The sequence below is a fragment of the Myotis myotis genome, unplaced genomic scaffold (genome assembly GCF_014108235.1).
Source record: "Myotis myotis isolate mMyoMyo1 unplaced genomic scaffold, mMyoMyo1.p scaffold_m19_p_1, whole genome shotgun sequence".
Lineage (NCBI taxonomy): Eukaryota > Metazoa > Chordata > Mammalia > Chiroptera > Vespertilionidae > Myotis > Myotis myotis.
This window is the reverse complement of record NW_023416313.1, coordinates 161,645,526-161,673,456: the sequence shown is the minus strand read 5'-3', so window position 1 is coordinate 161,673,456 and position 27,931 is coordinate 161,645,526. Positions and strand designations below refer to the sequence as shown.

Here is a 27,931-nt window from a genome sequence, read left to right as displayed (position 1 = left end):
CTCCTAGATACTCTGAGGGGAAAATGAAGTTCCATGTCATAAATAATTTCTTAATGTAATGTTTATCGTACCCCTATGGGAGACATTGCCATAATTAAATAAAAGAATGATAATGACTAACATTTATAGAGCACTAACTATATGCCAGGCACTATTCTAAGGACTTTAAATGATTTAATTTATTTAATCCTCAGTTAGCTATGACATAGATATTGTTATTCCCATGTTGCAGATAAAGAAGCTGAGGGACAGCGAGTTAAAATAACCTGCTTAAGGCTACATAGCTAATAGAGGAACTGGAATTCAATCCAGACAGTCTAGTTCCAATGCCCATCTTCCTAAGCACTACACTATGCTGCCTTTCTTAAAAAATATATTTTTATTGATTTCAGAGAGGGGGAGAGAGAGAGATAGAAACATCAATGATGAGGGAGAATCATTGATTGGCTGCCTCCTGCACTCCCCCACATTGGGGATCGAGCCCTCAACCCAGGCAGGTGACCTGACTGGGGATCAAACCATGACTTCCTAGTTCATAGGTCGATGCTCAAGCACCTAGCCACACCAGCCAGACTATATGCTGGCTTTTAAGAGTGAAAGTGATGTATTCCGAAAGGAAGAGGGAAATTTTGATAAAACCTTTCTGGATGATGGCCAGAAGGTATTTGAGTTGTACACTGAAGGTTTAGGATATTGGGAGATAAGGGGAAGGCCATTCTTATGCAAGGCTTGAGGAGCAAAGGCAGAGAAGCAGAAAGTAGCGAAAACACAGGTGTGAACAGTCTAATTGGCGTGCAGCACAGAAATGTGTAGTAGTGTGAAGGTGGGCAGGTTCAGGTCAGAGGACTCTGGGAACTTTCCTTCCTTCATCTCTTGTAGCCCTTGTTTATCATCTCTTAAAGATTTTATTCATTTATTTACCAGCAGGTTCTTTTTACTAAGATCCTAGTACTGTGGTAGGCACTGGGAGTATGAAGGTAAAAAGACAGTGTCCCTGTTCTCTAGGGGTTTACACTTCACATGCAACAAATCCACAACGTGTTGGTTGCTGTAGTGGAGTGTGGGAAGCTGTGTTAGGAAGATGGATGGAGCCCACTAGCCTACCTGAAGGCGGCTAAAAGGCCTCACAGGATATGCAGTGCCCAAGAGTGTGGCAAATAGCATTGAGGGGTGGAGGAGAAGGACAGTGCAGGCAGAAGGAAAAGTTAGGTAAATATGTAGGTGCCATGGCATGCTTAATGAGTATTTAGAAGCTCAGTATGACAACAACAGTAGGAGAGGGATAATGAGAGAGGATGCTGTTGAGGTTGGTAAGGGCCCAGAGCATAAGGACTCTGTGTACCATAGAAAGGAATTTAGATTTTTATCTTCTTTGTGATGGAGAGCTATTAGAGAATTTGGAGGAAATGGAGTGATATACTTAGATTAGAGTTGGACACTGAAGGTTTTATATACTGGGAGCTAAGGGGAAAGAGTATTCCGTATAGAAGTCTCAGTGAGCAAAGGCACCATTGTTATTAATTAACTAGAGGCCCGGTGCACGCATTCATGCACCAGTGGGGTCCTTTGGCCTGGCCTGCGGGATCAGGCCAAAACCAGCTCTCCAACATCCCCCGAGGTGTCCCGGATTGCAAGAGGGCACAGGCCAGGCCCAGGGACCCCACCGGTGCACAGTCGGGGCCAGGGAGGGACACAGGAGGTTGGCCAGCCTGGGAGGGATCATGGGAGGGCTCCAGGGTGTGTCCGGCCCGTTTTGCTCAGTCCTGATCGGCCGGACCCCAGCAGCAAGATAACCTACCAATCGACTGTCTGCCCCTGGTGGTCAGTGCACATCATAGTAACTGGTCGACCGGTTGACTATCTGCCCCCTGGTGGTCAATGCGTGTCATAGTGAGCGGTTGAGCGGCCTTAGCATATCATTTGCCTTTGATTGGTTGAACGGACGACTGGACGCTTAGCATATTAGGCTTTTATTATATAGGATAAATTGCATGTTGGGTAAGTTAGGTTGACAACAGTGTAAATGAATTGGAGTGCATTGAGGTTAGAGGCATAGTCAGACAAGAGGTAATTAGTGTCAGGTTAGGACAGTGGCAGTAAGGGTTGAGAGGAGAGACATAGATGCAAGAAATACATAGACTCTGGGGAATTTCTGAATGTGGGGATTGAGGGAGAGGGGAAAAATCATATTAGAATCATATTAAATGCCTGGGCTTTTTGCCTGATCAGCTGGATATATGGTGGTACCATATACTGAGATAGAGAATATAAATAGGACACAGTTTGAAAGAGAAGGTCCTATTTCAATAAATATTTGCTAAGGGCCTCTTCTGCAGAAGGTACTATGCTAGATTTGGGGGATGTGTCCAGGAAAGAAGATGGTTCTGATCTCTGTCTTCATGTGGCCTCTGTAGTCTAGCAGGAGAGACATACAGGAAAACAAGTAGCAAATACATCAAAACATCATAGGACAGCTTGCAGCCTGGGCCTAAGTCATATAAGAGCAATAGCTTCGATTGCCGGACAGTTGCAAAGGCAGGTATAGCTGGCTACTGCTTTTTTTTTAAAGGGAAGAATGATGATTTTTATTTTTATTTTTTTTAAATATATTTTATTGATTTTTTACAGAGAGGAAGGGAGAGGGATAGAGAGTTAGAAACATTGATGAGAGAGAAACATCGATCAGCTGCTTCCTGCACACCTCCTACTGGGGATGTGCCGCAACCAAGGTACATGCCCTTGACCGCAATCGAACCTGGGACCCTTGAGTCTGCAGGCTGATGCTCTATCCACTGAGCCAAACCGGTTAGGGCTGGCTACTGCTTGTTGAGCCTGCTCTCTAACTGAAACACACCTGGAGTCCCAGCCTTTAGTGCAGGCCTTGCCCCTACACATTTGCCATGACCAGGAGAAGGAATTAACTTACATTCTGGGTTCACAACACCTGTTTCAGTCAGATGACCTTGGCAGATGATGCTGACCAGACCCAGCTAGGGCAGTCGAGTTGGATGATAGGAGATGGTGCTTGGAGAAGGGCACGTTTGTGATTGAGATGTTTGGAGGTGGTGCAGTTTCTGTTACTGACCCTAGTAACAGATGGATGATGTAGAGTAGAAGAAAAGGTTAATGGTGGTCATTAGACCGGGAAAGTTGAGAGTTGCTGGATGGGTCATTTGATGGATGTAAGTCACAGAGAATGATGACAGAAGTCGAGGTGGGGAGGGAAGGGAGGCTGTGTACCAGGAGCTGAGGTGTTCATGCATGAGAGGGAGTGATTGGAGGGTGTTGGTGAGTAACAAGGGGGAGGGAGAGGAAAGTTTAACAGAATGGCAAGTAGTGGTTTGGTAGGAGAGAGAGGTGGGGAAAGAGAAATGGTCTGTTAAAGGCAATGGGAGCAAAGAGGCCTCTCATCTCCAAACTCTTGACTCGAGGCTTGGTTGAGAAAAAGCAGCCTCTGCTAGAGAGAGCTGCAGAGGATGTCAGGTCACTGGGGATGGCCAGGGCGCACTCACTGAGGCAGGAGATGGACAGGATTGAGCGTTGGGTTAAATTTCAGATGTCCTCGCGGAAGAGTTAGTAGGCATTTGCATCTGAGAGTTTGGAGCTGAGTGATCATTGTGGATAGTCAGGAATGGGTCTGATAAGACTAGCCAGGGAAAGTATAGAAGGGTGGGAAAAGGAATGACCACAGAGTCTTGGGAAATACCAATTTTAAAGGAATAAACTGGGGAAGAGGAACCCAAATACAAACATAAATCGAAGTAGCCAAAAGGGTAGAATGAAAGGAAGAGAAAATGACTTACAGATTCTAAAGGAGGACATATTTTCAAGAAGGGAATGGTCCAAAATATTTATTTAGTCAGCTCATAGCATTATTTAAATATGTGTTCATACTGTCTCCCAGAGAGATTGCAAACTCTCTGAGGGAAGAGTGTATCTTCTACATATATATATATATATATTTAATCCTCACCCGAGGATTTTTTCTGTTGATTTTTAGAGAGAGAGTGGAAAAGAGAGGGAAAGACAGAGAGAAATATCAATGTGAGAGAAACACATCGATTGGTTGCCTCCTGCATGAGCCCTGACTAGGGCCTCCGGGGAGGAGCCTGCAACCGAGGTACATGCCCTTGACCAGAATTGAACCTGGGACCCTTTGGTCCGCAGGCTGACACTCTATCCACTGAGCCAAACCGGCTAGGGCTATTTTTTGACAGTACAATAATGCACTAGAGCAGAAAGGCAGATGTGCAGCTCCTATCGGTAATTTCTCAGTCCTGTGCCATAGGGGACATTGATGATTGGTTATAGAACCTTCTCCCGTAAGCCTGGGAATTAGCCTTGGAAGGCTGCTTAAACTGGGCTCCAGGCAACCACTATCAGTCCATTAAAGTAGGCATGTGAGATAGACATTCCTGTCCTCTAGATTTCTGAAAACTCATATATTTTGATTATCTTTTTTATCTTAATTTTTAAAATAGTATTGTTGAAAGGTAATATAAAACACCTAATCTCAAAGAAACAGGTAATGCTACCCACTGCTAATCATGTACCAGAACGGCTCCCAACCACTAATTTTCCTTCTCTGACAACCTACCTCCTTCCTTACCTGCCTTTCAGACAGGGACTTACCTCTGTCCTCTGGGTAAGAAGCACTGCTGTTTCTTGGTAGCCAAAGGTTATGAATTTGTCCAGTAAAAAGATAATTAACAGTTCAGGATAGAGGTCTCTTTTTTCCCGCCTTTATTTTTTACATTTTTTATTGTGCTATAATGTATTCTCTGTAGAATGCGTAGATCTTATTCAGTTCAGTGGTTTTTAACTGTTATATGTAACCACTATTCTAAACAAATGTAGAACATTTCCATTATTCCTGATTTCCATCTTTCTGAATTGAAATTTCTTGCCATCTCTAGGATTTTCCATCCATCACATTAGCATTATGTTATTGTGGTTTCTTTTAGCTTTTGTATCCATTTCTTCCTTGCAGGAGACTGAAGAGCCAGTGGTAGAGTGTCGGGAGTGTGAATCTGAAATTTCCCCTTCAAAGACTGGGGGCTCCTCAGGGGACCTGGGGGATATCAGCTCCTTTTCCTCCAAGGCGTCCAGCTTACTCCGCACATCAAGTGGGACGAGCCTCTCAGCCATTCACAGCAGTGGCAGCTCAGGGCGCGGAGCCGGACCACTCAAAGGGAAAACCAGCGGGACAGAACCCGCAGATTTTGCCTTGCCCAGCTCCCGAGGAGGCCCAGGAAAACCGAGGTGCAGACAGGGTCCCCAGAGAGAGAGCCACAGCAGGGGCAGGGTTGCTGACATTTTAAATATCACAGAAAAAGGGGAGTAATGGGAAACCCCATCCTCCATCAGGATAAATGGACTCCTTTTCTCCTCGTGCGTTCCCGTCCCATTTGGGGTTGGCTGGGAGGTAGACTCCCTTAGAAAAGGTGGAAAACCAGGTGGTGGGACTTGGACAGCGCTGGCACGTGCTCCTGCCACCCCCATTTCCAGCAGCCTGCGAGTGTTTCGCTTGGGAATACAGAAAGTTCGGGGCAGTGGCCCAACTTGACACATCCCCTCGCTTTTTGTTCCCTGGGCAGAGGTCCAGAGCCGGACATAGAAGAGAAGGCAGGGCAGAAACACGGGCTGTTTTTGAGGGCAGCAGTAGGAAGCTGTGTCAGGGGAGTAGACGTGCGAGGAGGAGGATTCCTGTACTTGTCCACATTCCCACTCCCCAGCTGGTGCTTTGGTGGCGGGTGTGGCCCAGCTTCCTGCTGCCCTGGCGGCCGGCATGTAGTCTGAGGGCCAAGGGGAGCTTTGGGGAAAGGATGCAGTAGCAGGTGCCATCAGACTAACCTGTCTTCATTCTCTAGTCCTAGAAAAGGGGTCAGTCAGACAGGGGCGCCAGTGTGTGAGGAGGATGGTGATGCAGGCCTTGGCATCAGACAGGGAGGGAAGGCTCCAGTCACGCCTCGTGGGCGCGGGCGAAGGGGCCGCCCGCCTTCTCGGACCACTGGAACCAGGTACCCGGGTAGTGTGAGATATACTTAGTCTATGACTTGCTTAGAAAAAAAGGGCGAAGAGAGAAGAGAGGGGATTAGAGAGTATGTGGGGTGTCAGGAGGGAGAAGAGGGACCCACACTGACTGGGGAGTGGGCAGGGATCAGAGTGAGGCCCCTGAGAGAGCAGGCTTGTGCCTGTGATGGGTTATCAAAGAATGGGCTGAAGAGACCCATGGACGAAGGAGTGGGAAGATTGCTAGTTAAGTATTCTCTCTTCTTATTCTCACTGCCTTCTCCTATCTCTTATTTCTTATTAGAGAAACAGCTGTGCCTGGCCCGTTGGGCATAGAGGACATTTCGCCCAGCATGTCGCCAGATGATAAGTCCTTCACCCGCATCGCGCCCCGAGTGCCAGACTCCACCAAACGCGGAGACCCGGGCGCCGGTGCTTCCCGCCGAAGTGACTCTCCAGAGATCCCTTTCCAGGCGGCTGCGGGCCCTTCTGATGGCTTAGATGCTTCCTCTCCAGGCAATAGCTTTGTCGGGCTCCGTGTTGTGGCCAAGTGGTCATCCAATGGCTACTTTTACTCCGGGAAAATCACACAAGATGTCGGAGCTGGGAAGTATAAATTGCTCTTTGATGACGGGTACGAGTGCGATGTGTTGGGCAAAGACATTCTGCTGTGCGACCCCATCCCGCTGGATACGGAGGTGACGGCCCTCTCGGAGGATGAGTATTTCAGCGCAGGTAATAAAAGAAGCCTCTGCAGAGGTTCCTGCTCCAGGGCGGCCCTCTCCTGCCATGGATTCTGTGCTGGCAACACTGGTTCATTGCACCATTGGCCTTTTTTGTTGTTCTCCGCTGCTTGTTTTTGAATAAACTTGTTATTTTGGAATAATTCTGTATCTACAGAAAGTTTGCCAAGTACAGGGTACTGATAGCACAGAGTCCCCATATATTTCTCACCCCTTTTTCAACTTTCTCTTAAGTTAGCATTTGTCAAAACTAAGAAACCAACCTTGGCTTATTCCAGACTGTATTTGGGTTTCGCCAGCTTTTCCATGTCCCTGTCTGTCTGGGGATCCAGTCGGGATGAGCACCGCATTGCGGTGGGCCCTCCTGTGTCCTGCGATCGCCTCTCAGCTGTGACAGTGTCGGAATCTCTTCTTGTTTTTTATGACCTTGGCAGTTTTGAGGAGTACCGGTCAGGAATTTTGTAGAAGATTTGGGTTTGTCCTATGTTTTTTTCCTGATTAGCTTGGAGTTCGGGTTTTTCAAAAGAACGCCGCAGCGGTGAAGTTCCCCGTTCATCACGTCACGGGGAGGTGGGTGCGTGACCACCCCAGGCCGTCAGTGGTGCCTGAACCTCCGGCGCTGGGGCCAGGTGGCATCTGCAGGTTCCTCCACCGTGAAGTTGGTGCTTTTCCCTTTCCGTTCTCTGTTCTCTCACCAGTGACTTCTAAACTTACTGCCCGTCTTGCTGGGAACCTAGTGGGTGAGTGTGGCAAATACATTGAGATACTTTTGCTGAAGAAGAAGTCTTTAGTGCCTGCACACCCACCACTTGCTTTCGGGTTTGGACAATGTGCCTTTTTATTTTCAAGTGGCCAGTCCCTGTACTGGTGATAGTGAGAGATTTATATTTGTTACGAGTTTCGTGTGCCAGTTCTTTGAATATATTACCTCTTTTCTGTGAACTAAGTTGGAGATACATGTTGTATTGACTTTGTCATTTGAAATCATCCTTTCTGGGGATTTCTTGGGAACATGAATTAGGATATAATAGGCAAAAATGCCCCCTGATTGAAATCTCTCGACTCTTGTGGTTTGCACTCCTGAGCAGTTGGTGTTTGCCCCTTTACTTCAGCGTTAAATGGGCCACTTCACCTTCGAGTTCTGGCTCACACTTAGCTCTGTGTGGCGGCAGGTTGTAGCACATGGGTTGAGGTCTTTTTTGACCTGTGACTTACAGTTTGTATCAGATGCGTTCCTTCTTCTTTCAGGGGTAAAGCCACTCTTGGAGCCCACATTTGGCCCTCGTAAGATAGAGGCGCGTCTGTGTCAGAGTGAATTATGGATCAAGGGTGGGGATTCTGTGTCCCATTTATTGAGGCTGTGCATAATGTCAGCCCTGGACTGCTGCTAGTTCTAGCTCTTCATTCGTGTGAAGTATATTGTTGGCCTTGGACTTCTTTCTGCTTTTGAGGGGATCTTTGTGATTTATGTGGTGATAGAGATTTAAGCCAGGAGATGAACAGGCAGGAGAAAGAGAGTGATTCTGTGGCACACATAAAGGGAGAACCAAGGCCTGTTATCTCCTCTGTACTAATATTTTTTTCCTTGTGGCTTAGGTTCTGGGTTTCTTTTAGTCATTCATTCAAGCATAGGCTAGCGAAGAGAACAAATGGATCTTTCTGTTTGTGGGAATGAAAAACTGTTTATACTAATGCCCTGGTTTTATATATGTGTTGTGTTGTGTTTGTGTGTGTGTGTATGTATAAATTATTTATTGCTTGATAGAGGGGAGGGAATATTCTCTTTCATAGGATTGGAAATGGATCTTGCCAAAGATTACGCACTTAGTGGCTGCAGAATTGGGCCTAGGTGCAGGTCCCCTCAATTGTAGCCCAGTTTCCTTTATACCCCACGTTGCTTTTCTAACTAACCTAAAGGCCTTACCTTTAAGTTCTGAATCAGAGCAAGAGCAGGAAAGTAGATAATCGGGAAGTACGATTAGGCAGGATTTATTTTTTTCTTTGTTCTATCTTTATTTTGATTTTGCTACACAGACATAAACACATAGACACATGCTCTCTCTGTTAGAGTGATGTCATCTTTCACCTATAGCTTAAGAATTATTCCTCAGCCTTGAAAGAAGCCAAGAATTAGCAGGCTATAATGGGATAATTAAGAAACCACATGCCATTTCATTTCAAAAACCATTTAAACACCTACAAACCATGAAGGCAGGCTTTGGGAAGATTTAATTTATCTTCACCTGAGAACATGTTTTTCCACTAGAGAGAGAGAGGAAGGGAGGAGGAGAGAGAGAAACATTAATGTGAGAGAGAAACTTCCATCTGTTGCCTCCTGTATGTGCCCTGACCAGGGATTGAACCCACCACCCTTTGGTGCACGGGATGACGCTCCAACTAAATGTTTCTCACCAGGGCTAGGAAGCTTTATTTTGCAACTAAAGGGTTCCTTCTGCTGGGAAACTTTCCACGTCCCGATGTCAGGGTCCTAGCTACATATGTCCTAAGTGGTGGGATTTGAGATTGACAACTGGGATTTTGTTAAAGCGTAACTTCAGCCCACTGTTGGATCACCTGATTCCTGTACTTAGCCTGTTCTGCAAAGCAAAGCCTTTGTGAGGGGTGCTGGGCAGCCGAAAACAACAGCCAGCTTCTTGATGTTTTCCTCACCCAGGCGTGGTGAAAGGGCACAGGAAGGAGTCTGGAGAGCTGTACTACAGCATTGAGAAAGAAGGCCAAAGGAAGTGGTACAAGCGAATGGCTGTCATCCTGTCCTTGGAGCAAGGAAACAGACTGAGGGAGCAGTATGGCCTTGGCCCTTACGAGGCAGTGACGCCGCTCACCAAGGCGGCAGATATCAGCTTAGGTGAGACCTGTGCCCCTGGGCTCCTGTGTGTGGGAGGAGTGGCTTCTGGAGCATTCAGCTCTCTCCCATAGGCCTTACTGTCCCCTGTGGCTTATGTGATGGCGACGGGCCGTCCTTTTCTGGAGCCACTGCCTGTCTTTCTTTCCGTCCCAGGACCGAATGGTCAGTCGTCAGGTTGTGCTGGGCCCCCAGTTCTGTTGGGGAACACACACATGTCATCATGGCAGAGATGGAAACAGGAAGTTTGGTGGCCTTGAAAGGCCTCTGCCCGGGGAGGCTGGTGAAAGGTCACAGTGGTGTCTGTGTCAGGCTCTGCCCATCTTCTGGGAGTTCAGGCCGTAGATGGAGAAGCTGACCGACCTTTGGCCTCTCCTGTCACAGATAATCTGGTGGAAGGGAAACGGAAACGGCGCAGCAACCTCAGCTCCCCCGCCACCCACACTGCCTCCAGCAGCAGCAGCACGACCCCGACCCGGAAGGCCACGGAAAGCCCGCGAGCCTCCACCGGAGCTGTCTCAGGCAAACGGAAACTCATCACCTCCGAAGAGGACCGGTCCCCTGCCAAGCGAGGCCGGAAGTCTGCCACTGTGAAACCTGGTGAGGGTCCCCCTGGCCTCCTCCCTCAGACCATGGCCCAGTGCAAGGCCAGCTGCTGGAGGGACGGAGTTGGACGGGAGGCTCTGTCTCCTCTGTCCTGGCTCCAGAGTTGGAGGCCCTCACCGGCCCACGGGTGCCACTCAGACAGCTTTCTGCATCCCCTCCCCCACTTCCCAGCAGCGTGCATGGGGGTGGACAGAGACAGTCCTGATCGGAAACAACAGTTGACTTCTCTGTAGGTTCTAGGAGGGAAAGGTGAAATACTGAGCTTTAAGTAGATTCAAAATAGGAGACATTTCACCTCTTCAAAAAGGTGGACACCAGTCTTCAGTCTGATCTCTGCCTTTCCCGGCACCATCTTCTGCCTCTGGCAGCTGCTCCCTTCTCACCTTCAGGCCTCAGGCCTGCCTCTCCCCTCTCCCGACTGTCCCTCAGACAGCCCGCTTCAGCCCTTCATGCTTCTTATTGACAGAGTTCACCAGCTGCTGTGACTGAGCCTCTGCTGGGAGCAGCCCCGCCGCCGTGGGCTGCGGGAGGCAGGGGTCCAGGCCTCAGCGCTGCCCCGAGGGGCTCAGTCCGCAGAGGAGGAGGGTGATGGTGGGTTGGTTGTCCTGGCAGCAGAGCTCCTTTTGCTTCCTGTGTATTTGGGTTGTGTCACCTCCGCATCTGTTAACACCTCTGCTGGGCTTCAGGGTGTGTGAAGGTGGACCCAGTGCTGCACACGTATCGCCTCATAGCGTCCCCGTCAGGGACAGGCGCTAGCGTCCCCTTCCAGTTAAAGCCCCTGAGGCACAGGGAAGTCCCGAGGCGATCCAGAATCCAGAATCCAGAATCCAGAATCCAGACGCAGGCTTTGAAGTCCAGGCTCATACGTGCTCCGTCACCCTGTGCTCTTGCTGCTGGTTTTATTTTAGGGAGGCATGACCTGCCTGTCATCTTAGCCTCCTAATGAGCCTACGATTCAGCTTCTCCAAGTCAGGTACTCATTTTCTTCAAGGATTTATTGGGTGCACTCGGAGCATGGGTGTCCGGGAGTCCTGGACTGGCTGGGTCACTTCCCTCCCCCAGGTGTTGGAAACTGGCACAGTTGAAGCAGGCTGTTTTGATGTGGCTCCATCAACGTGTAAAAAATACATTCACTACCCAGTATTCTCTGCACCATTTTGGTGATGCCAGGGTTTATCTTTTGGGACATTTCTTGGTAATAAAAAAGTGGATTCATTTATGAAAACAATGTATACATTGTCACGACTGTAAAATATGTAAGTTTTGCGCGCTAAGTTTTGTTCTAGGTTGTTGGCCATAGGAATGAATGGCTTTTGGGGAAAAGTCCATCAGGGCATTCCTGCCCCCGCGTCATGCCCTGGCCATGGTTCGTATCCATCTAGTAACTCTGCCTCTGTCTCTCGCAGGTGCGGTGGGGGCAGGAGAGTTCGTGAGCCCCTGTGAGAGTGGAGACAACATGGGGGAGCCCTCCACCCTGGACGAGCACAGAGGGCCTCTGCCTCTCAACAAGACCTTGTTCCTAGGCTATGCCTTTCTCCTCACCATGGCCACCACAAGCGACAAGCTGGCCAGTCGCTCCAAACTGCCAGACGGTCCTTCAGGAAGCAGTGAGGAAGAGGAAGGTAAGGCCCTAGGGAGGCCTGGGGGCTCTGCCGCCTGCACCTCCTTCATTTCCATTCACGCTATGTGCCTGGTGGTCCCCAGCCGTCTGTAGAGGAGGCAGGACAATTGGCAACTGGGGTCTTGGTCAGGAAAAATTAATATAACCCTGATTCTTTGTTTATAGACTATTTTCACAAAATTCTCCTTAGTAAGTGGTTTCTCAAAACCATTCCTGTTAGGCAGATGGGAGATAGATCTTTTCATCTGTTGTACAGATGAGGAAACAAGCTTGGAGGTTAAGTAACTGCTTTCCGTCCACGATGATGGTAGGTTTGGGACTAGAACCCAGTGTTCTACCCACCACAGTCATCCAAGACAGGCTTCTGGATCCCCGTCTGTGTTCTAGGGGCAACTGCCAGAGGAAACCCACATGGGGGCAAGTTCATTCTCTTGAGGTCTGTGTAAGACTGGGAATATGGGGTGCCCAGGGCCCAGGTGACTTCAGAGAAACTGCTTCTAGGCCTTTCAACTCCTCTTCCTCTCTTCAACCTTAAACTAAATCAGTACGTTGTATTTCTGTGTTGTCTGCTACTTAGGGTTGGAGTGAAGGCTTCAGTGGGGAAAGGTAAAATTATTTCAACTGTCTGTGTGTGACCTAGGAGAGGAAATGGACAGCACAAATGTATATAACTTAATGTAAGTAGTTGGCGGCAGTATCCGAATGTAGCTGTGAAAGCTCAAGGTCCAAGTGGAATGATGTTTTCTAAAGGTTCAAGTTCGGCTAATGTTGCGTCTTACAGAAGGGAATCAAATTAGGGAACCTGGCGATGGTGAGATAGCACCACTGCAGGTTTGTGATGGTTGGCATTTCAGGTGTGCGGGCGACTCTTTCCTAATTAACCAAAACCGTGTCTTAGCAACTGCAGCCACGTGGGGCTCTGCACAGGGACGTGGGAAGGGTGGTCAGGAAGTTGCAGTTAAGGTTTATGCTCTGGAAGGTGCTTAAACAGAGCCGTCAGTGTATAGGCTGTCGGGTGTGGGAGTTTCAAGGTTAAGAGTACACCAAGCCTCGTTTGTCAGACAGAAGTCAGGTAGGTACAATGGGAGATAAGGTGTGTGAGGACTTTCCTAGCCAAGAATGTGGTTTTACTTGGATCATAAGTCCCTTGAGGATTCTGAGAAGATGTTTGTCATGGCATCAAAAGTGTTTGTGGTCTTGCTTTATTTTGCTTTCACAATATTACTGGACTTTAGTCTTTATTCTCCAACACACTCCTCAACCCTTCCCTGGACCAGGACTTCACAAGGCAGCTTTGTAGATGTTTTATTTGTTGGTATATCATGGTCAAGAAAGCTAGTTTTGGTATGAATTGCGACTGTCCAGTTCCTTAAAAACCTGCGAGCCTGTGTGAGATCTTATAAACTCAACCCATAACAATCCCTTCTATTCTCCCTTGCTGGGACAGCAAATGTTTTTAATCCCATCCTGTAACCAGGAGTGAGGAGAGGGAGGCCTTGTGTAAATGAGGAGGAATTTGGACAGTTTTTTAGAGGGACCTCCAGGTTTCCCATGGAAATTGTGGTCATGGTGAAAATGTCTGCTTTATGTTGCTCTTTCATCCTTGGACATTCCCCCACCTGTACCAAAACCCTTGATCTTTTTGGCATCTAACAGAATGTCTAGAGGTTCCTCAATCTCAAGAAGCCTAGAGACACCTGCACTAAAACAACCTTCTGTAGTAGTTTTCAAAAACTATGTGATATGTTTTGCAAATAAATGGGAATCTCTTTGATGCCAGGAGCTCAGTAAAATATTTGAATTTAACTTCAGACATTTATTAAATAGCTAAGAGCATTGAACCCTGTCTTGGTAGGTGGCATTCCATTGGGGACCCATCAGCCACAGGGAGTGACTCTGGAGTTGGTTTTATTTAGTATCTTTATCCTTGATTTAAATGAGGGGATTAAAAACCTATTCATTTTAGCCTCTGGTTGGGCAGGGTCACTTAAATCCAAACGAATTCAGAAACATTAGAAAAATGGACTGCCTAGACCTAGGTAATATTTGATCACACAAATGCAAGGAAATACGAGTGGTAATTAAACAGGTCAAGGCTAGACACAGTGCTGGGTTAAGCAGACGTAAAACAGAAGTCCCGAGAAAAGTAAAGGACCTCCACGGGGACTCGGCAGTGGAGTGGTTGGCACTGAAAACTGACATGATATATTCCGATGGGTCAAAGGACAGTGACAAAGCTGAGAAGTACTCCTTTTAGAATTTCCAGTTTTCTTTCATTTTGAGAAAAATGTGGAGAATGCTGAATCAAGAAAAGAGCAATAAAAGTGAATAGGCTGGCCAATCAGACCTCAAGGTGCAGAGGCCGGAGTTTGGGGCAGTAACATTGCCTGGGGAGCTCCAGCAGGCATGGAGGGCACCTGAGGGGGAGCCATCGCTGCAGGGGTCTGCTGGGAAGGGGAATGGTCCTGGCATTGAACTTCTATGCATTTGATTGGGTTTTTATTTGTGATAAGTATGTTGGCACTTAATTTCACAGAAACCCGAATTAACTAAAATCTCTAATGTCTTGCTTTTTTCTTTTTTTTTAATGTGTTATTTATATATGAGAGGAGCAGATGACAAGAAAACAAGCTCAAATTAGATATTTGGTCAAAAGAAGCGATTTCTAATTGCCTAGGGTCATTACAACTTCAGCCTCATCTCTCATAACTTCTACTTCACCCTCAAGACTGTAGAGCAGTCATTGATGTTCAGTGTCCTGAGGTACTTCAAGATCATCAAAGGTAGATAGTTTTCAATAAAAAGGTTGAACAGGATTTTCGCTAATCTTCATTTAATCTTTTAAATTTTAAAAACCCTACTTTGAGCAGTCTGGTTCATCAGTGTTTTAGTGCACAAGGGGTAAAACAGCTGAAGGGAGAATTGGAAGGCTTTGTTATAAGAAGTGCTAACTAGCTATTCTCCACAAAAGGCAGAATTAGGACAATGGGCGCAGTTTGAAGGAGACATAGGGTAGACATGAGGAAGAGCTTCCTGATGGTGAAGGTTACTCACATTGGAACGTGTCACTATGGGAAGTGATTGCGTCCATCCCCCATGAACAGTCTGATGACTGTCTCTGCAGAAATGCTCGATGTTTGTAGGTCTGGGACCTACCTCCGTTCTCATCTTCCTGCCCCTCCTGTTGTCCTTTTGGCAGCACTTTATGGGCCTCAAGACAGGTCTCTTTCTGAGCCACGGGGAAGCCCTTGAGCCACCTTTGGGATGTAGAGCTCTGGAGATAGCTGGGGAGGCAGAGGGGGCAGTAAGAGGCAGGCATAAAGTAGCGAATAAGAAACCAACTAGTAGTAATCGTTGTCTTGGTTGTCTGTCTGTTTTTATATATAGAATTTTTAGAAATTCCTCCTTTCAACAAGCAGTACACAGAGTCCCAGCTTCGGGCAGGAGCTGGCTATATTCTCGAAGACTTCAATGAAGCTCAGGTGAGGAGTTCTTTGGGAAGCTTCCCGGGCGCAGCGATGGAGAGCCCACCTGCTGCACTGAGGAGGCCCAGGAGGGACAGTAGCCAGAGGTTTCAGGGACTGGGAAAGGCCAAAAGGGTGTTGCATAAAATAGAACTTGTACTGTGTACAAGGAGGAGAAGTTAGAGTCTTGGGTTAATCTGTTGGGACAAAGCAGATTAAAATTTGTGTTTAATAGAAATCCTTGTTACAATGTTCAATGTTACAATGATCCTTTGCCTGAAATGCTGGATACATGGAGTTCGGTTGTCCCTTCAGGATTTAGGCCCCCAGAAAGCTGCAGGTGAGGCATGGGGAGCCCCTGGGCCTTTCAGTGAGGAGAGACCTTGGGCAGGACAGGCTCAATCATAATTTGGGTCCTTGAACAACATGGGGTTACAGGGGGCTGACCTTTCACGCAGTGGAAAACCTACATGTAACCAGTCGAATCCTCCCCCTGGATTCCCAACAGCAGAGTTGACCTGAACACGGATTTGAACTGTGTGGGTCAATTGAGAAAATCCGTAAGTGGACCCATGTTGGTCAAGGGCAGCTGTATTGGATGTTTGGATCTGTTCTCTGGGACATGGACTGTTTGGGGGCTTTGCATAGACATCACCAGACCCATCAGTTCTGCTCCTTTTCTTCCAGTGTAACACGGCTTACCAATGTCTCCTGATTGCCGATCAGCATTGTCGAACCCGGAAGTACTTCCTGTGCCTTGCCAGTGGGATTCCTTGTGTGTCTCATGTCTGGGTCCATGACAGTTGCCATGCCAACCAGCTCCAGAATTACCGCAATTATCTGCTGCCAGCTGGGTACAGCCTTGAGGAGCAGAGAATTCTGGATTGGTGAGTATTTAAGAGCCCACATAGAATGGTGGAAAGGAAGGCAACAGCTTCAGGAGGACAGAATCTAGAGAGTAAATATTTCTAGAAACTGGAATGATCACACGATAAATTACAGACTTTGAATAGGTTTGCGATTACTTAAGCAGTTTACCTAGTTTACTTCCTTAGGGTACACTGTTTAGAGACCTTTTGAAAATGTGTGAGCATTTCCATGTGGGTTCAATAGTCTCAACCTATAAGGTTAGGGGACTAAGCTTTAAGTAAGGCATTTAAAAATGTACTAGTAGGCTTAGGTCATTGCTGGTTTGGCTCAGTGGATAGAGCATTGGCCTGCAGACTGAAGGGTCCTGGATTTGATTCTGGTCAAGGGCACATACCCGGGTTGCGGGCTCGTTCCCCAGTGGGGGGCGTGCAGGAGGCAGCCGATCAATGACTTTGTTTCATCATTGATGTTTCTGTCTCTCCTTCTCCCTTCCTTTCTGAAATCAATAAAATTGAAAAAAAAAAAAAAAAGTAGGCTTAGGAGCATGATTTGGCTTATTCCTGGGCCCAGGACAAACATGGAAATGGAAGGGGTGGATTAGAAGACCACGATCCCAGAGAATCCACATCGTTCACAGAAAGAGGGGTGTGGTGCCCAGATGCAGGGGTTTCTAAAGCATCCAGATGTACCTCAGTCCCTTCGTAGAAGGGCTGTTGTTATTATCTATCATGCGAAGACTCCTTCCAATCCCAAGGTGCTGTGTCTCTGCCTCCTTCATAGGCAACCCCGAGAAAACCCTTTCCAGAATCTGAAGGTACTCCTGGTTTCAGACCAACAGCAGAACTTCCTGGAGCTCTGGTCTGAGATCCTCATGACCGGGGGGGCAGCCTCTGTGAAGCAGCACCATTCAAGTGCCCACAACAAAGGTACCTGAAAAGAATGTATGTGTGGTTGTTGCTCCAAGGATATCCTTAGACCCATAGCAATGAAGCCTTGTGGTCTGAGCCCTGATGATCGCTACACGGGTAAGGTTAACCTGAGAGAAGCAAAGCACCACCTTCAAGGGGTGAGCCAATGTGAGTGAAGCACTGGGCTGTGTGTGCTCCGATTGGTGTCCAGCGGTGCATTTGCTAAACGTTTCTGTAAGGTCTGCATTCAGGGCTAACTTCACATTTGGTTGTGATCAGCTGCACGCTGTGTTTGACATACAGGGTTTTAGTTTGGGCAGAGTGGGATGTACAGGCTAGAAGGCACATCTGGCTTTTTAATAGAGAGTTAAATTGAGTCTCCTTTCCTTGTTCACCTTCCCCTGCTTCCCGCAGATATCGCTTTAGGGGTATTTGACGTGGTGGTGACGGACCCCTCGTGCCCGGCCTCGGTGCTGAAGTGTGCGGAGGCACTGCAGCTGCCAGTGGTGTCACAAGAGTGGGTGATCCAGTGCCTCATTGTTGGGGAGAGAATTGGATTCAAGCAGCATCCAAAATATAAACACGATTATATTTCTCACTAAAGATACTTGGTCTTACCGGTTTTATTCCTTGCTGTTGTGGAGATTGTGTTTTAACAAGGTTTTAAATGTGTCTTGTGTGTAATTGGATTCTTTGCATGGATCTTGTATATAGTTTTATTTGCTGGACTTTTATGATAAAATAAATGTTGAATCTCTTTGGTTGTAGTAACTGGGATTTCTTCATCCACTTCTTTGAGCTTAATCTCAGAAGAAGAGTAAGGCAAACAGTACCTTCTCTGTGGTTTTCAAGAGGCTTGTTCACTGTAGAGGACAGCCAGGCAAGGAAAATAGCAAGGAGGGACTTTTAAAGTTTTCTGTAGCATCACTGTCAAAAGGTCATCCTGGGATGTCTAAAATTCACTATATCTAAAAAATAAACTTTACAGTAGGTCCAGGTTAATAGTTGTGCCAAAAGTTGAGTGAAATTCAGCATAGTTCTGAGTTTCCTGGCAATTAAAAAATATCTGTCTTCATAGAGTTGCACTCACTAAGCTGACCTGTGGGTACTGTGTTCTCAGAGCTACAAGGCAAAAGGACCAATTGCTGTGAATGAGCAGTGACTTTCCACAGGGATCAACACGAGAAACAGTGACAGCACTTGGAAGCGTTATAGGTCCTCGTCCCAGGCACTGAACGTCATTACTGTCGTCACAGATGCTGGGGGTGTTCCTTCCCTCCCGGAGCATCCTCCCTGTTGATATCTTCCATCTGCAAAACGGGGGCCAAAAATATTTTTTCTGCCAAATAGTAAACATTTTAGGTTTTGTGGGCCATTTCGCGTGTCACAGCTACTCACCTTTGCCATGATGGCATGAAAGCAACCACAGACCATGGGTAAACGAATGGAGAGGGTGTGTAACAGTAAAGCTTTATTTATAAAAACAGGCGGCAGGCAATGGTCTGCTAGCCCTGGCTCCAGAGGCAGCAGTGGAAGAGGTCATCTTTAGCTGAAATTGCAGGGAATGAGAGTGGGAGAGGATGTGGTGGATGAAGATGTGAGGACCAGACTGAGTGGCTACAAACTGAAGCCAGAATACTGCATTCTTTTTTGGTTTAAAGGAAATTATTTGATGAATATTTATTTTCATTCACAATGATACAAATATTAGTGATTACTAGTGATGGTTGGGCTCCTAAAATGGGATAATTCTAATTTTCAGTATGTGACATCTAACAATTTGACCTCATTTTTTTTAAGAAACTTTTTCTTTGTTAAACAATACTTTACATTGTCAATAGCTAGTTTTGTCCTTTCACCAGTCTGAAATAATTGGAAGTTATTGGTAAAATTCTTCAGATTCACAGTTTTGAAAATCCTTAAGGATGGAACAGTCTCTCTTACCTGGAGCCTTCCTGGCTCAGTGGTAACATCCCGCAGCTGACCTATTTGTAAATCTAATTCCTTTTTCACGCTGGCCACAAACATTTCACTTTCTGATATGTGGTTACTTACTGCTGTGTTTCTTGCAGCTTGAGCAGTACTCAGGCACACAGTAGGCGCTCAGTAGGTGAACTTATCTGACAAATGGCCTCCGTGGAATGGAGCTGGCACGGTCAGCAGAGGGAGAGTTGATGCCACATGTCCTCCTTTGTGGGCAAGTTCAGAACTCCCTAAAGCGGGCAGACCCTTCCACATGGGAACAAGGAGAGGAGCTGTACTCTTGAATGCTCAGTAATCGCTTCTCGGGCGAAAGGTAGAGCCATCTCAGTAGTTTGCAGATATTTGGTGAGTGGCTAGAGAATGGGATATCGGTTTTGAGTCTTCTGTTAAAGGCGGAACGCTACGGGGATAGATTTGTTATTTTAGTTTGTGAACCAGAAATGTTCACATCCCGAAACTAGAAAAAAAGGAGAAAAAAGAAACACCTCATCAAACATGCTTTGCTAAGATTTTCTTCACAGAAATATGAATCGGGGTAACTTGTGATCTAGATAATGTCATCTTAAAACTCAAAGTTTCTCTGACTCCTGCTAAAATTGCTTAGGAAAATATGCTTGACATTTCAGAGAGAGAAAGGAGAATCAGGTGCTTTTTAAAATGGGACAGACCTGAGTGAGGCCAACAACCACTGCAACTCAGTATTAGATTTAAGAAGTTTAGAGTTCGCAGGGGCGATCCTCTGCTTGCACAGACCCGGAAGCTGCACAGCTCGTTAATGTCAGAACTGGGAACTGAACCCGTGCTGCTTCCCAGCATGGCAATACACAACCTAGCCAAGAACTTAAAACCCATCTCAGCCCAGAGTTTAGTCTTTTACTATGATGATGACTTTCACTGGGAAATATCCATTAAAATTATTAAAGATGATCAGACACAGCCCTCTATCTCTCTGAGCCTTCGTTTCCTTGTTTATAAAATGAGGATATATGGATTAGAATCAGGGGTGGGGAGCCTTTTTTCTGCCAAGGGCCATTTGGATATTTATATTACTTGCAAGCCAAACAAAATTATCAGCTTAAAAATTAGCCTGCTATATTTGGTCAAACATTTATCTCACGTCTAATGCCTTGGCAGGGCCAGACCAAATGGTTTTGTGGGCCTTATATGGCCCACGGGCCAGACGTCCCCATCCCTGGTTAGGTAATGGCTAAAGTCTGCTTCCAGCTTTGGAATTCTACAACTGGTCTTATAAAAGCTACATACATAGTCCACTGAGTTCCCCAGGGGTTGTTCCTACCTGCCCAGAGTTCCACCAGCCTGGGTGTAGTATTTGTTATAATCTAGTCGTAACAGTAGTTGAGCCAAATCCGAGTTGATTTGATGATTACGGACACTGGAGAGAATCTTGAACAGGAGTGAAGACTGACGGCTAAAGCCCTGCAGAGAGAAGGACTCAAGTTGCCATTCCTCTTGACTCACCAGCTATCCATGTGGAGAGGGGACGGGCTGTTCCTTGGGGAAAGCCTTGCTCAGAATTCTATGGCACCACCTGGCCTTCCCACATGCCCCTTGCTCTTAGCTCCTGAAATGCCTTCGTAGTGCTGAGTCCACAGAACTCGGACTTCCTATGGAAGTCCCCTCATCCTCAGTAGGAACTTAGTAGCCAGCTTCAAATTAATATGTTCTGTCATGTACTGGGGCTGTGGAGAGCCTGTGCGTTTTGTTACAGGAGATCATTATAATCTCCGTGAGATAGAGAGTCGGTTGAAGGAAGGAAGGAGCCTGGCCATGAGAAAGTGAGAGCAAAGCTGATGCATATTGGTGGGCTGAATAAACTATCCAGGGCTGACCTATTTTTGAATGCTGAGGCAGCACAAAATTATCTGCTTCAAAATCAACCAGTAACGTTTTAAATTTGTATCTTGTCATTTATTTCTGTGTGTATGTATGGGGAATGCTTTATTGCCTCAAAGGGAAAGATATGGTTCCCATTGGCAAAGCCATCTCTATCCTTTGGACAGGGCTGCCCACTGCCACTGGCCAGGCCACTCACTTTCACCAGGATGCGTAGCTGGGCGACCCCACGTTCATCCAGGGGGCCCAGGTTCTGACTGACCAGCGAGCAGAAGCTATGGCAGAGATCTAGAATTTCATTCAGGCAGTGAAACACCTATACAGGAAACAAGGTTGGCATTAGGAAAAAGGAGATCTGTGACATTAAACATTTTGGAAAATCTAAGAACTAACGTATTCTCATGCTCCCACATCTGACCTTAGGAGTGAGAATGTCATGTGCAAGTCCTGCCAACTCCTCCAAACGCAACACGTGTAAAACAAACCCCTTCCTGGCAAAGATGCTATTGCTCTTAGTCGCCCCTGCACAAAACCTCCACACTAGCCAATTAAACCAGTCACCGTTTCATGGACCCACCGCGCCTGCTCCTGCCTTGAGCTTGGCTTTCAGTGTTGCTCCCTGTGCCTGGGACACTCTCCTCCTAATACCAGGCCCTGCTCCTCAGGGGAGCGCTTCCTTCCTACTGTAGCCTTTAGTGACCCCCTAATTCTCTCTCCTCTATATTACCTGTACTATTCGGTGCGTGTTTGTTCAGCCCGTCTATGTTGTTGCTGATCTGTGTGTGTATGTCCTGTTTCTCCAACTAGATTGTGAGCTCCTTAAGGGCAGAGCCATGACTTATACCTCTTTGTATCCCTAGTGCCTTGCATACAGTAAGCACTCAATAAATATTTAGTGATGACTACCTGCTCTGAGAGTCTGCTTTTCCCCAAGGAGGCACTCAAGCCATCGAAGACAGCATACCTGTCACAGTGGTTCTCGGTGGCTTTCAATTCACAGAACCCTTTGGAGTGTATTTATATGACTCACTCTCCCTTAGTGCAGCAACATGAACAGCCCAAACCAGGACAAAAGAGGAGTCTGCAGTGCTTGTGGTGTGGCACAGCTCACATCAGAGATAAAGGGTAACCATTACAGTATAACCTACAAAAGGTCATTTCAATCTTTTTTTTTTTAATTCTGGAATTAGAATCAGCTTGTGAGCTTTAAAAAATATTTGTACCACCTGTCCGGCGTGGCTCAGTGGTTGAGCGTCGACCTATGAACCAGGAGATCACACTTTGATTCCCGGTCAGGGCACATGCCCTGGTTGTGGACTCAAGCCTCCGTGTGAGAGGGGTGGCCTGCAGGAAGCAGCCCATCAGTGATTCTCTCTCATCATTGATGTTTCTATCTATCTCTCCCTTCCTCCCTGAATTCAAGAAAAAAATACTTTAAAAATAAATACTGGTACATGGGTCCCACTCCAGGGACTCTAATTTAAGTGCTCTGGGCCTCGTTTTTTAAAGTTCCCAGATTCCCATGTGGATCCAAAGTTGAGAATAACTTCCCTGAAGGAGACATACATACATACATACATATGTGTGTGTACATATATACACACATATACATGGAGAGGGAGACACTCTCTACTCCAGTTGTCTGTGAAAACAACTTTCAAACACTGATTGATCCTTATCCAAAGATTTCTAGACTTGGCCCAGTGGCTCAGTTGGTTAGAGCATCGTCCTGACATACCAAGGTTGCAGGTTCAATCCCTGGTCAAGGCACATACAAGAATCAGCCAGTGAATGCACAAATAAGTGGGACAACAAATCAATGTTCACCTCTCTCTCTCCTCCTTCCCCCCTCTTGCTAAAAAGAAGTCAATACTAGAAAAGTAAATTCTATATGCTTTTTGTTGGTCTTTCTGCGGTGTCAGAAAGGTTTTTTAAATTTCTTGAAATCCTTCCTTCTGAGGGTTAAACCCATATTTTGTCATCTATATATAGCTGCTTACCACATCCTATGATATATTTAAGAGATGCAAAGACATTTAAGTTCCCTTTTAACATTCCCTTTCATTTTGCTTTATAAGTTGTTAAAAATGGAGGGTAAACAATTACTTAATGATAGTTCCATATCCTGGCAACTCAAAGTGGCTAAGGAAACATTCACACTAGAAAACCAATCAGTCCTACTTACAGGTTTCAACAAGATAAAGGACTGAGCCAGCAAATTGCTCAGGAAGTGGTCGTGAGCCAATCGGATGCTTTCAAAATCTCGGGTAGAGTTGATTTGATGAAGCAGCTGTGAGAACTGAGACTCCAGCACATCTACCTGGTAGACAGTTACACAAATAATTATAGCAGCTTGCATATTCTGAGCACTCAAGGACAGTAATGTCTGACAGGAAGACACAGAAGCTCCCTGCCCCCATCTTTCTCCTATTGAAGCCACTTTAAGGCTGACCAAATACACCCTGAGAGACCCAACCTTGTAGAAAGTTATCTGCCTAATTCTTCAGCCTCCGGTCTTGGCAGATTCCCCACCCGACCGCCTGCCCCAGCCCAATCCCCTCCTGCCACACCCCCTCCACTGACTGACTTGGTTATGTCCTACAGGATTCCAGAAGTTACAGCAAACTAAAAATAGGGCCAGGTCAACAATAAATATTGCACTGTTGATAAGGACCCTAACCCCTCTTTTTCCTTCATTTATTTTCACTTTCCTCAAAAACGCCCTCAAGAAACAAGCCTATTGATAAAGTTGTGAATTTTCTCAAATCCCAGTGTTTCACCAAACTCCTGCCAACGCCCCGGACTTCTCTTTGTACCCGTTCCTCTCCTCCTCCGTCAGCACAGACCTGGAGGTAATACTGAAGATTATCCACCAGGAAGGCCATGTGATTTCTCAGGCGCCACTTGACTGCGTCGGTCTGGTTGGATTTGAGGTGCTTGCGCTGCATCTGCAGGGCCCAGCAGTGCTGCAGTTCAGCTTGTACCCGGCGCACACTCAGTAAGTACTTGAAAACTACGTTGTACCTGGGACAGAAACATCAGGCTATGCAAGATAAAAACTTCACTCCCCGCCCCACCCCTCGACAGACCCCAGCACTCTGTGCCACCTGCCCTCCCCAAAAAGGCAAGAAGGAAATAAGAATGCCTAGAGATGGGGACAAATAAAATTATTTGATGGACTGTTACATAGCCTTAAAGTGAACTTCAGCTGTACAACACAACAAAACAACTCCCAGTAATACAATCATTTTGAATAAGAAGGTAAATCTCAAAAGATTACATAATATAGTCTTATACTCTTTTTTATAGTGTTTAAAACAACTACATAGGAAAAAGTATATACTCTGGGGGAATATATTTAGATGTTATAAAACTAAACATAGATATGTGATAGAAAACATGGAATTTAGGATAGTGGTTGCTTTGGGATGCGGGAGGCAAGAGGCAGGACTGGGAAGGACCACATAGGTAGATGGAAATTATTGTCAGTGTTCTAGTTATTGTGCTGGGAAGTGGATGCGCATGTGTGTGTGTGTGTGAGAGTATGTGTGTGTGAGAGTGTGTGTGTGTGTGAGAGAGTGAGTGTGTGAGAGTGTGTGTAAATGTGTGAGAGTGTGTGTAAGAGAGTGTAGAAGAAAGAAGAAAAGAGGGTCTTTCAAGGACCCATAAGACGAGTATGTTAGAATCCAAGGATTTTGGTTAATATGATTCTCTGTCCCTGAAGCCCAAAGAGAAGATAAAGTTGAGGGCTCCCCTCACTGAGATCCCCTGCAGCAAGCTCAGGGGCTAACTGCCTATTGCTGAACCCTGTACGGAGAAGACACATGGGATGAGCAGCTGATTCCTGGTGGAACTGCAGATATTTACCTATTCTAGGTAGGCATGCGAAGACAATCCAATTCCATTTGGTTTTTTAAAAATTACCTATTTCTAGTGGAACAACATATTGAAAATAGTTCACCTTGTTTGGATTCTGATTTGAGTAAACCATAGAAAACATTTTTTAGATAATTGGGGTAATTTCAATGTGGACTGGCTATCAGACAAGAGAGAATTTTATTGGGCATGATAATGGCATTGTGGTTGTGCTTATAAACATCTTTTGAATTGCATAATGACAGTGAATGACATGTCTGGGATTGCTTTATAGACTCCAGCAAAAAACACACACACAAAATAAGTCCCATAATGTTGATGGTTACTGAAGCTGGATATGTGTACATGGGAGTTCACTATAGTCCATAGGAGATTTTCATACTAAGAAGTTTAGAAATACCTCTGAGTTTGATTTCTTTAAGGGCATATCAAGTGAGGAGGTGAGTGGACCATGGGGCTGTGGGCTCTGAACCTGCCACAGAATACCCCCCCCCCCCGCCCCGAACAAGCCTTATCTTTTCCAGTTTATGTCTAATCTCTCACTCTAAGCTTCTCTACCCAAAAGTAAAGGGGGTTGTGAACAGGAAGAGGGAGGAATAAGAGAGGCCCTGCTGTTCATTTGTTTCCCTTGTCTCCATTGCCCTAGCCTGAGCATGACCACGTCCATCCTCCAGACAGGCCAGGGGCCAGCGGCAGAACCTGTCACAGGATTTGGGACGTTCCTGAAACGGCTTGGGGATGGATTTCAGAGGCCATCACCAGTCAAATATGCTTCTCCTGCTTCCTTTCTCTAGGCAGCGGTTCTCAACCTGTGGGTCGCGACCCCTTTGGCAGTTGAACGACACTTTCACAGGGGTCGCCTAAGACCATCCTGCATATCAGATATTTACATTAAGATTCATAATAGTAGCAACATTACAGTTATGAAGTAGCAACGAAAATAATTTTATGGTTGGGTCACAACATGAGGCACTGTATTTAAAGGGCCAGAAGGTTCAGAACCACTGCTCTAAAGCTCTAGTCTCCCTCTGGTACACGGACGTTAGGTCCTGACAGAGCCAAGCAACAGCACTTGGCAGGCTCTCAGGGTAAAGACCAGGCGGATCCAAGAGTCTTCCCACCTGGAGTGACGCCCCTTCATTCCACCCCGTGGGCTGGGCTGCCCCCACTGCCTCTCCCTGGGGATAAGGAGGTGATTTTCTCCAGTGGCTAAAGTCCACAGCAAACGCTCAAGCTTAGAAAGTCTTCCCAGTAAATAAATAGTCACAGAAGTCAGGGAGGAACTGGGTCAGCCTGAGGGATTACCCAGGGCCAGGCCCATGTGGGGCAGGGACTGCGTGTCCCAGAGGTCAAACTGCTTGTTTTGGCACTAAAAACGCACATGAGCCTTTCATAGTTTTAAGGGTTTGACCCTCCCTCTCATTCCAGTCCCCACCACTCCCCACTTCTCAGGTCAGTGGCTTCACTTGTTTTCTGTGCAGCCCCTCAAGGCATCTGAGTTGAAACCTCTGATTTAAAGGGTGGCTACTGTTCTCCCACCAATTCTATTCCTGCTTCCTTCCCTTGGAAGTAAGGTGGGTCTTAACTACCTGGGAGAAACGTGTAAATACTCACTTTTCCAGGACAGCAGGCGTGAAGAGAATGTGCAGTGGCCATTGCACTTTGTAGGAAAGACCTAGGGCTGCCCAGCCCGATGCAGGGGCTTCCCGAGGAGAGGTTTCCCGGGGAGGCCCGTCCCTGGCCTGAGCAGCATCTGTCAAGAAGAGGAGGAAGGATGTCTAGATTAGACTTTAATCTAGAACTAGAGCAGCAACGGCGAGTAGCATTCAGGAAATGAGTGCTCCCTCAGCCCAGTGTCAGAAGCACAAAGGGGACTTGCAGAGGCAAGGAACTGTTCGTGTGAAGTTCTCTTAGGAGGTTTTTATAAAATGTGAACTAGCTGGTTTCTAAGGTTCAAAATGCTGTGGCTTCTGTGGAGGTAGGTGGAAGCAGAGGTAGCAGAACAGATGATGAGCAGCAGGAACAGAAAGATGTACAACAGGATGGCCAACCTTTGTGCTCCTTCCCATGGTACTCAATCGTCAAGTGCAGCAGAGGGAGGAGGTTGTCATCGTCTAGCAACACCTTGTGTGCCGACTGCTGGAAGGCCACGTTCACGTCTGCAAGAAAGAACATGGGCTGACACGGGTGCTTGGCTACGTAACAAACCCAGACTCCTGCTTCCCACCTCCCCCAGCTGCCGAAAACAAACAGGACGCAGCAGACATTGGTTGCTTTTGCCTGACTAGCATGCGTTCCTCCTCCTCTTGCTGGTAACAGCATTCTGATTTTCCTTGGAGAATCACCCTGCCCAGGGTAATCCAGGCAGTTCCAGTGGGTTGACAATACCTGATCCTAGGGATCGGCAGGGGACTCCAGCATGATCAAATGGAATATGATACTCTACCTTGATATACTATTTTGTTTAGGGGTCTGAACATGACCCAAGCCAGGCCAATTAAGAGGCTTTCAGATGCTGAGTGAGTACAGCTGTGTGTGTGTGTGTGTGTGTTCACTGGAGGCCATCCTGCCACCATACAGAACAGGCCTGTCTGAGAAGAAACGCAGAGATAAAGATGGAATGATACCAAGTCCTGAAAGTGTCATATGAGCCATTAGCTCAAACTCTGCCTAAAGCCATCTTACTTCTGACCTTTTCAGTCATAAGAATCAATAAATGATTTTCCCCTCTTTAAGTGAGTTTGAATCGGGTTTTCTGATATTTGCAACCAGAAAAGTCCCCTGTAAGTGCGGTGGACACCTATTGCTTTATAGAGCTAGAGAACAGTAACTCTGTCCCCTCCCCCCCTCATTTTCTTTTTTACTCTGGTCCTCACCCAACTTCCCTCACGTAATCTGAATGGGAATAGTGATCACCCCCGTTGGTCAAAGATAAACACTTTACTGAGGAAGGCACACCTTGATGTCTGACCTCTCTGTTCCAGGGATAGGTATATGATCTGGGCTGGGCTCATCAAAAAATTTCCTCGGAATTTTTTATTTTGCTACCAAAGAGATCAGATTTGGTAGACATTGTGAGGCATGCTCCTAGGATCTGCTAGTGGCCACGTTTCCAGATGGAAATGTAAGGC

At 46.6% G+C, this 27,931-nt stretch overlaps 2 protein-coding genes across 9 annotated transcripts in view; one reads left to right on the top strand and one right to left on the bottom strand.

The window, feature by feature from the left end:
- TP53BP1 (tumor protein p53 binding protein 1) overlaps positions 1-17,854 on the top strand; it is an 88,044-nt gene extending 70,190 nt beyond the window's left edge. The window contains exons 19-28 of one of the 5 annotated variants that reach the window (XM_036299140.1): positions 4,991-5,262; positions 5,871-6,020; positions 6,317-6,747; positions 9,430-9,621; positions 10,003-10,218; positions 11,631-11,846; positions 15,233-15,327; positions 15,997-16,196; positions 16,960-17,105; positions 17,502-17,854. In XM_036299140.1, coding sequence (XP_036155033.1) covers positions 4,991-5,262; positions 5,871-6,020; positions 6,317-6,747; positions 9,430-9,621; positions 10,003-10,218; positions 11,631-11,846; positions 15,233-15,327; positions 15,997-16,196; positions 16,960-17,105; positions 17,502-17,689 — 2,106 coding nt within the window. In that variant the 3' untranslated portion in view covers positions 17,690-17,854. Of the gene's footprint in view, positions 1-4,990; positions 5,263-5,870; positions 6,021-6,316; positions 6,748-9,429; positions 9,622-10,002; positions 10,219-11,630; positions 11,847-14,460; positions 14,629-15,232; positions 15,870-15,996; positions 16,197-16,959; positions 17,106-17,501 lie in introns of those variants that run through there. The other 4 variants (XM_036299149.1, XM_036299158.1, XR_004966047.1 and 1 more) reach the window with 4 other exon arrangements.
- Positions 17,855-18,536: 682 nt separating this feature from the next.
- TUBGCP4 (tubulin gamma complex associated protein 4) overlaps positions 18,537-27,931 on the bottom strand; it is a 47,218-nt gene continuing 37,823 nt past the window's right edge. For all 4 annotated transcript variants that reach the window (XM_036299226.1, XM_036299237.1, XM_036299246.1 and 1 more), the window contains 7 exons: positions 26,852-26,959; positions 26,415-26,553; positions 23,771-23,948; positions 23,110-23,244; positions 21,124-21,240; positions 20,368-20,507; positions 18,537-19,527 (listed from right to left, as the gene is read on the bottom strand). In XM_036299226.1, coding sequence (XP_036155119.1) covers positions 19,515-19,527; positions 20,368-20,507; positions 21,124-21,240; positions 23,110-23,244; positions 23,771-23,948; positions 26,415-26,553; positions 26,852-26,959 — 830 coding nt within the window. In that variant the 3' untranslated portion in view covers positions 18,537-19,514. The remainder of the gene's footprint in view (positions 19,528-20,367; positions 20,508-21,123; positions 21,241-23,109; positions 23,245-23,770; positions 23,949-26,414; positions 26,554-26,851; positions 26,960-27,931) is intronic.